Raw genomic sequence first — 12,469 nt, forward strand, 5'->3', positions numbered from 1 at the left:
GTATTAGCACACACAAACCTCACTGGATTTTCATTAATATTGGGAGAGTGTTCTGCAATTTAGTCCATCCAAAATGGATACATATGTAACATATTATAGTTTACTCGCCCATCACTTTTTTATGTTTAATTTTGTATACCTTTACAATTATTTTTATTTACTTTTAATTTAAAAAATATACATTATCATGCAAAATCTTTCATGTAAATAAAATCATCCGGTGCCAGTTTCTGCTCCATCTAAGATGCATGAGATTGTCACTGAGGGTGCCTTGATTTACTTCATTCTTATCATAGTTGCAAAAACATTTCATTTTGCTAATTTGTAAAATAATCATACCTTACGTCTCTCTTATTTTTATCAGATTACGACTTTTTCATGATGGTCATGACTGAACAGCTTCTGCTTCCCTGGCGGCCATGTCTGCCAGCCTCCTCCTCTTCAAGTGAGCAGAATGGTTTTCTGCAAGGCGTGCCGACCCTCGCCCATCAGCTTCTTGGTCTCTGCCATTAGAGCTGTACCTGATTTGTAGATAGTGCTGATCTCCTCAGCGTTTTCATGGTGTATCCTCTGGTTTTATTCTTGGAAAATCTTATCTAGAGAATTTATTTTAGTGTCTGTGGTAGTTTAGATTCAATATTCTTGTTCTAGTTGGTTATATGCTTGACAAAATGCTTTTTGAAATGAATAAAAATTTAAAGAATCAATCCTTGCACAGCGGATGTGAATCGCTAACCTCATTGTGTGGTGTGTGTGATAGCTGCTTCTGCACTTCCTGTCGTCCTGTCTGAGGACCACACCATGTGCTGCAGGTCTCTTGCCTGATAGTATCTGTGTGATATATTTTACTATCTAGCAGGGCTGGTTCCCTACATTATTTCCCCTTTTCAGAGTCATCCTGCTGTTTATTTTGCAGGGGTGCAGGAACTTAAAACACCGGGAGATGCTTGTTTTATAGCTTTGCTATTGATATTAGCTGGGCGTAACCCTGTACCTCCCAGAAGCCTGTGCTTGCTGTCCATGGGCACTGGACTCTTGTAGTTGGTTCTCCTTTGGTGGACAGCTATCATTTTACTGTATTTTTCCCTCTTATGTTACTCTTGGGATTAAGAATATATTCCTTTATGTCGCATGCTATCATCTAAGGACAGAAATAATAACCACCAGCTATAATTTTATGCAAAAAAGTAATACTTTTTTTTTGTTTGGGTTTTGGCTAAAGATCCAAATTCTTGAAATGTAGCAAATGTCCCTTTAATTCCAGCTGGGAGATATTCCCCCAGAAATACAGGTGCCATGAAGAGCAGCTTTGCTTTTATGACTCTTTGGGAATTCTGCTCCAGGTTAGCCCCACCTTCCTTGGGTGAGACACAGCTCCAGGGATGTTACAATGCATATCAGCTAAGCACACAACACTTACCTCCTAAGTTCATGCCAGCTTGGAGGCATTTCTGGAGCCTACAGGCAGGACAGTTCTTTCTCCGAATCTTATCAATAATGCAGTCATTTCTTCCAGCACATAGATAGTTGTGTTGCCCTGATTGAATAATAATAAAAAAAATTGTTAAAACAATAACTACCAGACTAGAATAAAATATTGACGCAATAGAAACGCATTACATGGGCAAGAGGTCGGCAACTTAAGACCAGTTAGACTCCAGCTTACTTATGACGACACTGTATTTATGTCACAGATATTCCTTTAAAGGGAGAGGAGCCACATTCTCCCACTGTTTGATTTTGTTAATTGCTGCATGTGGTGTGCATTTCTTCAAACATCATGACTGCATTGATCAAAGCAAAGGCCAGATTGCAGCTGTAAGTTTCAAAGCCAGATCATCAATTACATATAATTTTTTTCACAAGGACTTTCAAATTCCCAGGAGACAATGTTGAACTTTCATTCTCTGACCTACATGAACTAAACGCAAATCGAAAGTGGACACAGCAAATCTTATAGAGTGACACCTACTGGCATCATATGGAATTGCAGCCTAGCTCTACTTTGGTTAATTTTTTTTTTTTTTTTTTTTTTTTTTTTTTACTGACTATCCAGGAGCCACCAGATACTTCTTGAAGCAATGGGAGTGGTATAAGGAGCCAGGCTGACAAAATTCTCTACTTGTGCTAACTTTCATTCAACCAGGGGGAGAAGAGACAACAGACAGGCTGTCAGATATAATGGATGGCATTGAGACAGTTGTGCTAGGGAGACAACAGAAAGAACAGGTTTCTCCAGTGGACAGACCATACCAGGGAGCCTTTGCAGCAAAGGTGATTTTTAAATAAAAAAATGTAAAGATTTTTCAGTGTACCTGTGGGGCCACTCTGGCAGAGGAAAAAGTAAATAGTTTACAAAATGGGTAACTGGTACTGGCCGGTTTCATGAGGAATGTGGGTACAGAGGCGGGGAACAAGGGACAGGAAAAGAATGGAGGTCCAGGGCTAACATGAGCCTGTTTGGGGGCCTCAGAGGCTACAGTAGGCTTTGGACATTATTTTGAATGATAGGAGATGGCCCTGGACTTGAGACCTTGAAGTAGGACCACTCTAACTGCTAGATAGAAAACTGACTTCAGTGCATTAAGGACAAAGAAAGGCTAGGGGTCTGTGCTGCTAGTGTGTGGCACTGCATTCAAGGGAAGCCCCAAGGAATGGGGCTTGGGTCAGTGTGACTGGTGAAAGGTCAGATCCTAGAGGAATTCTGAAGGTGGAGCTGCCAAGAGTTTTGGTGAGTTGAGGATCCTAGGCTAACCAACTAGAACAATGACCTACCTGCCTTTCATCACAATAGGACAGTATAGGATTGTGGCTTGTGGGGAAGGGCTGTAGCACCTGGCATTGCCGCGGTGGCCCAGTGATGTCTGTAAAAATGATATTTTACAGATAGAGGCGGAAAAGAAATGCCTCCTGGGAAGAACGAAACTCTCTAGAAGCTGTGGAAGCTGATAATCTCACCTGGCAATTTACTGTACTCTCTTACTTTCTGGCTATTTAAGATGGGCCCTTAGTTCCCAAGTAGCAGTTTGCCTTGACTTCCTCCTTTTCTCTCTTCACCGGGATTCCTAAGGCCTGGCTGATAATCCAGTCTTTGAAGTGGACTCACTGACCGACAACCCCGTTTTAGAATTTCAGTGCCTTGCCTCATAGTTGTTTACATAATTACTACCTTCCAACCACATGTAGGTTTTTATGGCTGTGCGTATGTATATGAGGATGGCTAGGGCACTCTGGTACTGAAAGCATTGATTTACTCAGGAAGTTTTGTTTCACAAGATAGAAGGCTAAATGTTAGATAAGGATTTCTCACAAGAACTTGTTAAGACCCAGGTGGTATAAGAAACTTCATACTCTTTGAAGGTTTACTGTAAACTATGAGTGACTCTGTATTCTAATCAGGAAGTTTGATGGCATCTGTAAATTGATCCTCTGTATCTGTTTCTTGAGAAACTTTGTTCCTGATGTTGCATTTCCTTGTACCAAATGGCTATGATAATTGTGCCTGCCCCACTGGCTACATCTTTTGAAATGGTAATACCAACTCTTCCTGTATAAAAATCCTTGCCTTATAGCTCCAAAATACATTCAGTTCAAACTGCCTCTGTGTGTGCGTGGTTTGTTCTGTCTGTCATCTCAGCCGGACCTGTGCCTTCCTGGACCAGAGGACCCTGGATATCCCACAGCAGACCCACGGTCTGTAACATGGCATGGCTACTCGGATGCCTTCAAGAAAGGGTGGTGGCTGTCAGTCATGCAGGCATGGGGTGAGAAATGGGTTATCAGCTCAGGCTGCTATCTTTAAGTCAAGAGAGAGGGAGCGATCATAGGGTCGGTGAGCAGTCTGCAGAGAGGGAGTCTGAGGACAATTCCTAAACACCATCGGAGAGCAGCCGCCCTCCCTGAACCCTGCAACAGTGAACTAGTCAGGTCAGAGTCCTTCCCTCAGCACACTGCCATTTCCCCTTGGTTGATAATTTCTAAGTATAATAACTATCCAGCAAAATAACCCATATCCCTTAATATAATACATCACATAAAACAATTTAATTTGCAATACCACCTTATAACAAGCTGGTAAATCTTAATAACAATAATTAAATAATAGTAATAGAATAGGAAAATCCTACAAAGCAAGAAATTAAATCCTATTAAATAAAATAACCTAATAGTTATTTTATTTTTAGATTGGAGGTTTTTAATGAACATACTTAGTGTACAAAGTCTAGGCGTTAGGCAGTAACAATCGATTAATATAATAAAGAGGTTGTCTTTTAAACTAAAAGCCCAAATCTCTAGCATCATACTATCTACATAAGCCTTAGAACAAGCCTACCATGCAGGCCAGGCAGTTGCTACTGCTGCTGTGTTCCAAAGGAAGCTGGAGCTGGTCATGTGGCGACATAGAATTGAAATGATTCAGAAAGCCTGGTGGTATCGGTCTTCCTCAAGGCCAGAGGGCTTTCTAAAGAGCAGTCGGCAATATAATTTGCTGGTGGTCTAATAGCATGTGGAAAGTGCTCTTTGGAAATAATAAACAACGGAGCTTTTTTGAGTAGAGTACACACATTTTACTGGGAAGAACTTCCATTGGTACCTGCACTGTGTCCCTTTTACATCGCAGGAGACCCAATGCCCAGCTGCAGGCACATCTGTAATTCACAATGAATCGAGTCAACTTTAAACTTTAAAGAAATAACAAAATGTAATTTTAATTTATTGCAATATACCAAGAATGTATGGGGGCCACCTCTTGTGCACAAGACTTACAGGGGTCTTATGGGGTGTCGATTTCTTTTCATTTCTATAGATTGATAATAAGTGTAAGAAAGCCTCCCTGACATAAGAGTGAGCAAGGAATGTCTCGATCTCTCATGCACATGGAAGGCCGTCTCTGTTGTTTTTTCGAATGAGTGTTTTCCAAAGGCCAGGATGAATGCATCCTTTAAAGAAACAAGATCCTATAACAACTGCAGAATGCTCTCCTTCCCAGGCTGATCTGCCACAGGCGGGACAGGAGAATTGCAGGAGACTACTGTAGACATCTTCTAATAGATTCCAGACAATTCTCTTATATACTTTTTAGTTGTACAAACATTAAAGATTTATAAAATCTAATTACAATTTTAAAAAATGTTTCTGAGTTTTGCCTGCATGTCTGTCTGTGCACACATGGCCCCTGGGGAGGCCAGGGGATACTGGGTTCTCTGTAACTGAAATTATAATTGCTGGTGAACCATCATGTGGGCGTTAGAATTTGAACTTTGGCCCTTTGGAGAATCAGCCAGTGCTCTTAACCACCGAAGTCTCTCTCTAGCTCCTACACTAGCAATCTGAGTTGTACTTACACAAATGTGTGATTTGTGTTTCATCCCATAGTTTCCGTTACATACACAAGAACGGAGGGTGGGGGAGAGCTGGATGTCTGAAAACGCTGTTCATTTCCTTTTTAAAGCCTGTGCTCTTCTTGTGTTAAGATAGCAAGGCCAGAAGAAGTTACCTCTTAGGTTCTGTGGGGTAAATAATGTTCTACAGAAATCCTAACATAGACAGACAAACAGGATCCTGACCAGGGGGGCAGTGGCCAGGAATGACAGCTAAGGGACTCAGCAGTCCTTCAGTAGGTCCTGGTGTGCCACTGCAGAGTTCTGCTTACAGAGTGACAGGTCCAGAGCCACAAGGTTATGTGACAGGTTAGGAGAGTGAAAATAGGGGGGCATTGTTACAGTTTCCCATCAATGTTCAGAGATGCCTATATGGAAACCAGTAGCTGTATACTAGTCAGCATGTAGAGACACAGGAACAATTGTGGATTAAAACGAAAACCAAACAGCTAAGAAAAAATAAGCATGATTTCTCACAGAGTTATGTATCGATTGTGAGGTAGCTCTATATTTAATGACATGCCAGCTTTCAGCAGGTAAGCACCCTACAGACACGAACTTTCCAAGGATGGGGTAAGGTGGAAAATTTAAAGGTGCCTAGGAGTGACCAGCTTCAGGGAGACACCGGAGGGAAACTGACTACTACAAAGAGGATCTTGTAGGCAAGGTTTTGTGGTTGACCAGGCTCACCCCTGCCGGCCTCGTGACTCATGTAGTATAAGAAGTCCAGAAACCCAGAAAGCAGAAGACAAAACAAAACCAAAACACAACACAACAAAACAAAATCAGGCTTTGGGACTGTTGAAAAAGATGGAGATGGAAGGAGAAAGAACTGGGAAGGCGAGGATACAGAAAGGTGGGTAGCAGGCTCCGGAAGTGCAGACAGAAGACACGAAAGCGCACAGGCAGTGTGGTGGAAGGCGGAACCGGTGAGCAGGTGCCTCCGAAGTTGCCCACCCGAGGCAACAGAGCTTGAATCCCACAAAGTTAAGGAGATGCAAGGACTTCTGACTTTCCTTTGAGATCCCAAAGGTTCATGCTTTATGAGGGAATACCGTGCCCTACCATTAGGGCAAATAGATTTCCCCAAAGCAAAAAGCAAATTAAAAAAAGGCTCTCGAAGTTCAAGGCAATCTGCCATTGATTTAATTCACTAGTAGATTAGAATTCATCATCTCTCAGCGAAATGTAGTAAAACTCAGAATCTTCAGAATAACCAGACTGCAATAACATTGGAAACAAACAAATAGAAAAATATGAGCCAAAGTCGATAGAACAAAACAAATCCGCAGAAAGTGCTTTATAAATAACCTAAGGGCTAGAATTAGAAGCACCTGCAAGTTACTGAAGTTAAAAATAATAAGACTGTATGGAGTAAAAAAAAAAAAAAAGAGAGCTAACAACATTAATAATATCTAAACTAAGAAATCATCTGTGAAAAAAATGCAATAACAAATGTTCAGCCAAGGTTTAATATTTTATCAAATAAAGCAAATTTTGCTTTCATCTTAAATAAATGGTAAAAATTCTATGTATATCAAATAATTGTTGTAAAATAAAATTAAAATAAAATTCTATATGGTTTATCATGAGTTAAAATAAGAATCAAGAGCTAGTGATGTAGAACCAGTGAGAAATGCAGACAAAGAACAAAAAGAAATGGAAATTCAGAAACTGAAACATGTAGCATTTTTGTTTAGAATTATCAAGATACTAGATGTTCAGCAAGAATGCATCAACGAGAGAAGACAAATATAACCAGAAGTTGTTCAAACCGAAACCCAAGAAAAAAAGAATTTAAAAATAAATGAGGGAAACATGGGTAAGATGTGGGATAGCACAAATTATTTAGCATTACAGTCCCAGAACAAAAGAAAGGCTAGACAAAGAAATACATGTGAAGATGTTCTAATTCAATTTTCTAATGCCAAAAGATAAATAGGAACTAAGTAACTGCAGCAGGACACAGCCAAATGTCTGAGACACAAATATAAAGTTCGTGAAAGCATCTGGATGCGGTAGGGAAACTACATCACAGGAGAGGGGCAAGGCTGAGGATAACTGGTTTTGATCAATCGGCCGGGGCCAGAGCTCCAGGGGCGGAGAGCTGCTGCGGATGGGAGGGTCTGGGAAGCTGAGTGCACTGGACCGCCCACACCCGCCCAAGGGTAGGTGGCTCGCAGGAACCAGGCTAGAGGCTAGCTAGCGAGAACAGAAAGCTCAGCTGTATGATTTGGGCGGGCGGGGGGGGGGGGGGGGGGGGGGAGGGTTGGCCTGGAAGGAGTGGAAGGAGGGGTCAAAATAATCCAACTACCATGCATGAAATCCTCAAAAATGAATTAAAATATGGATTAGAAACAATTGAGGCCAGAAAGACACTATGGTGTATCTTTAAAGAGTATCAATCTTGAATTTCAGATTAGTAATCCAGATCAAGGAGAAATGAAGATTTTTCCCCCTTTGGATAAACAAGAGCTAAGGCAATTTGTCACCGGCAGAATTGCAGTGTAAGAAATAAAAAATAAAATTCTTCATGTTTAAGAAAACTAATGCCTATTGCAAATTTGAGCATACAAAAAAGGTAAAAATTGAAACTAGTAAATTCATGGGAAAATTTTTAGAAAATAAAACACATTATGAGACCTTCAAAATATACATATACCAAACACCTGTCAATATAGCACTAAGAATGGGAAGGGATATTTAAAAAATTCCACTGTTGTAAGTTTTGAATGTTATATTTGAAATGGTATAGATGAATTCTTGGTAATCTATGGTAACACAAAATGGATCTTCTATATAATCTTTAGCAATGGTTCTTAAACTATGTTGTCTATTTTATAAACATCACCTAAGATGTCATTAGAAATGTATATTAGGTGATGTTCCTTCTTCAAAGCGCCGAGTTAGAGAGTTAAAATCTGTGTTTTTTTTATTTTTTATTCGATATAATTTTTTATTTACATTTCAAATGATTTCCCCTTTTCTAGCCCCCTACTCCCCGAAAGTCCCGTAAGCCCCCTTCTCTTCCCCTGTCCTCCCACCCACCCCTTCCCACTTCCCCGTTCTGGTTTTGCCAAATACTGCTTCACTGAGTCTTTCCAGAACAAGGGGCCACTCCTCCTTTCTTCTTGTACCTCATTTGATGTGTGGATTATGTTTTGGGTATTCCAGTTTTCTAGGTTAATATCCACTTATTAGTGAGTGCATACCATGATTCACCTTTTGAGTCTGGGTTACCTCACTTAGTATGATGTTCTCTATCTCCATCCATTTTCCTAAGAATTTCATGAATTCTTTGTTTCTAATGGCTGAATAGTATTCCATTGTGTAGATATACCACATTTTTTGCATCCACTCTTCTGTTGAGGGATACCTGGGTTCTTTCCAGCATCTGACAATTATAAATAGGGCTGCTATGAACATAGTAGAGCATGTATCCTTATTACATGGTGGGGAATCCTCTGGGTATATGCCCAGGAGTGGTATAGCAGGATCTTCTGGAAGTGAGGTACCCAGTTTTTGGAGGAACCGCCAGACTGATTTCCAGAGTGGTTGTACCAATTTGCAACCCCACCAGCAGTGGAGGAGTGTTCCTCTTTCTCCACACCCTCTCCAACACCTGCTGTCTCCTGAATTTTTAATCTTAGCCATTCTGACTGGTGTAAGATGAAATCTTAGGGTTGTTTTGATTTGCATTTCCCTAATGACTAATGAAGTTGAGCATTTTTTAAGATGCTTCTCCGCCATCCGAAGTTCTTCAGGTGAGAATTCTTTGTTTAACTCTGTACCCCATTTTTTAATAGGGTTGTTTGGTTTTCTGGAGTCTAACTTCTTTAGTTCTTTATATATATTGGATATTAGCCCTCTATCTGATGTAGGATTGGTGAAGATCTTTTCCCAATTTGTTGGTTGCCGATTTGTCCTCTTGATGGTGTCCTTTGCCTTACAGAAACTTTGTAATTTTATGAGGTCCCATTTGTCAATTCTTGATCTTAGAGCATATGCTATTGGTGTTCTGTTCAGAAACTTTCTCCCTGTACCGATGTCCTCAAGGGTCTTCCCCAGTTTCTTTTCTATTAGCTTCAGAGTGTCTGGTTTTGGCTCAGCCATTAAAGGCTTTGCTCACAACCATAAAATCTGTGTTTTAAGTAACCAAAACTCTGATGCACATTGAGAAGCAAGTCCATATAATATACTATACAATAGCAAATCTAGTTTAAGAGACAGTAGAGGTATATAAGAGAATATTAAGACAATCAATTCGAAGATGACAGAAGGAAAAGCAGGTGAACAATTAACAATTAACATGAGAAGCAAAAAAAAAAAATCAAAGATATAAACCAAGCATAAATTCCATTAAATGTAAATTGTCTAAAGTCAAAGATGGTGGACTAGTTTTAAAAGCAAGTTGCAGTACGTGCTAAGGTGTATTTTAAACATAAAAACATGGAGAGATTACAAATTAAATGTGGAAAAATAAAATACAATACAAACAGTAAGCATAACAAAGCTGATGTGAGTGACTACATTAATATCAGACAAGGAAGACTTTAAAACTTTAAAAGAGTACTGCTAGAGGTACAGGATATGATTTTATACTGATGAAACTGGAATTATAACAACCCCAAATGCATAGACAATATATATGTATATATATTCAAATAAAAACTGAAAGCAAAAAGATATACACATAATTGGAAATATAGAAAAGTATCAGTAACCAGGAAAGCAGCTACTATCTAGATAGCCAGGAAGGGCACATAGGATTTGAACACTATTATTACACACTTTCACCTGTCCCCATTTTGGTCACCCAACTGCACAATATACATATTTTGTTTCAAGCACACTGCAGTTTCAAAAATCTGAGATAGAATTGTGAAAAGGCTAAAGTTACGCAGATAATATAAAGCCATTTATAAATGAAACACGCAAAAAGAGCCCATGTCATTGAAAATAAGGTAACACATTCGTAAGTAATTTATGTGTCAAAGAAGAAATCATTCTGTAAACAACTTACTATTCTAAATTCAGTAATAATGGACACATATATAAACTTGTGGAACCCAACTAAAGCAGCACTTAGTGACAATATTTTTAGGCTTATATGCTTATATTAGAAAAGTATAAGGGCTGGACAGATGGCTTAGTGGTTAAGAGCACTGATCGCTCTTCCAGAGGTCCTGAGTTCAATCCCCAGCAACCACATGGTGGCTCACAGTCATCTGTAATGGGATCTGACGCCCTCTTCTGGTGTGTCTGAAGACAGCTACAGTGTGCTCATATACATTAAAAAAAAAAAAAGCCAGGTGGTGGTGGCACACGCCTGTAATCCCAGCACTTGGGAGGCAGAGGCAGGTAGATTTCTGAGTTCGAGGCCAGCCTGGTCTACAGAGTGAGCTCCAGGATAGCCAGGGCTATACAGAGAATCCCTGTCTCGAAAAAACCAAATCCAAAAAATAAAAAAAAATAAATAAATAAAAAAAATAAAAAAATAAAAAGAAAAGAAAAGTATAAAATTAAAGATCTAAGAGTCTACCTTTAGAAACTATGAGAAGAGAAACTAAACCTCAAATAAATAATTTGTGAAATGATCAAGGACAAAAAAGAGATGAGCAGCCTTGTGTAGGGAAACATGTGAGCCCTCTGCAGGGAGCGGGAGCTGGGCTCCTTTTCTCTTACTCCAGACACCACAGAGTGCTTGTGAGAGCACAGGTCTGTCTCAGGAAATCGAGCCCAGTTCCTGCTCAGGTCCAGCGCAGTGATCCTGCGCCACCACAAGGGCCAGCAAGTGGTAGTAGGACCCTAAACACATGGGGGTGGTGGGTGGGTGGAGTGGAGTGGGGGTCCTTAGTGGTGCAGAAGGGAAGGGATGAAAAAAAAATACTGTTTCTGGAACAGAAGTTCTAGTGGAAGTCGTGAACAGTTCAGCTTACTGATTTTTTTCTTGCCAAAATGATTTTAATGAAGTCAAAAGGTATTTTCTTTACACAGTAAGTTTTTTTTTTTTTTTAAAAAAAAAACTTTTATTAAGAGTAACCGGTGTGTAAAATTCACTAATTCTTTGAGGGAGATCTAAAGATCAGTGGGTTATTTCAATAAATAATGTAATTCATGATTCCCAACAAAGTTTAAAATCCTACCACCCATTCCATTGGTGTCAATACACTAATAAACCTGCAGGCTCAATAATACTTACAATTACAAGATAAATATTTTACAAGTTCATAGGGGAATGCAAATGCCCTGTAGTTTTCTAGTAGATGCTAATCAGTTCTCATAAAAGTGAGGAAATTCTGTTTCTCATAACAGATAGTGTAGAACACATTAAAAAAAACCACATTTCTACAACACGGAGGGGAAAAAAATCATTTCATATCAGTTTGATTTGACTACTCAAAAATGTTCCCTTACAAACTTTTGTACAAAATGTATAATGTGGTACTCTGGAAAAACGGCCCATATGCTAATGAAGAAGCTAGAGATGTGCAAGCAGCACACTGCTTGGGAATCTGACGATGCACAGACGTTGGAAGAACTAATCAGTGTACACTTAGGTTAATATGTGCGCACAGCACAGAACTTGTGGATTTGGTCTAATGCTACTTATATTAGGTTGATCGGGTCCCCCAAATTACACAAGGATCTTCATGACCACTCATAAGATGGTGAGGGTCCCTGTCCCCGGGTTGGTTTTGATCAGTAAATAAAGTTGCTGGCAGCCAGTAAATAAAGTTGCTGGCAGCCAGTGACTGGACAGCAAGACAGAGGTGGGACTTTTGGTATTCCTGGGCAAGAAACAGAAGGAGGAGAAGGAACAGAGCTACCACGCAGGCCAGCCAGCCAGCCAACACACAAGAGCCAGGGAAGAGCGGCCCCAGTCCTGCTCGCCTACAAGAGGGGTCTCTCCACCAAAAGCCAGATGGACATCCTTGGTCTGGGCTGTTGCCTAGGGACATATCTACAGAACTGGCCCCACCCTTAACCTGGGCATCCTAGAAGATCTGACCCTGGGGGCATGAGAGCAGAAAGCTGACCCCGCCCTAGCCAACTGCAGTACTTGGGAGAGCCCCTCTTTCCCCATT

At 40.2% G+C, this 12,469-nt stretch overlaps 1 protein-coding gene across 4 annotated transcripts in view; it reads right to left on the reverse strand.

The window, feature by feature from the left end:
- Positions 1–12,469, reverse strand: part of Nr3c2 (nuclear receptor subfamily 3 group C member 2) — a 340,219-nt gene that overhangs the window by 91,912 nt on the left and 235,838 nt on the right. For all 4 annotated transcript variants that reach the window (XM_052166763.1, XM_052166760.1, XM_052166762.1 and 1 more), the window contains exon 4: positions 1,421–1,537. In XM_052166763.1, coding sequence (XP_052022723.1) covers positions 1,421–1,537 — 117 coding nt within the window. The remainder of the gene's footprint in view (positions 1–1,420; positions 1,538–12,469) is intronic.

Source organism: Apodemus sylvaticus, chromosome 21, assembly GCF_947179515.1.
Source record: "Apodemus sylvaticus chromosome 21, mApoSyl1.1, whole genome shotgun sequence".
Lineage (NCBI taxonomy): Eukaryota > Metazoa > Chordata > Mammalia > Rodentia > Muridae > Apodemus > Apodemus sylvaticus.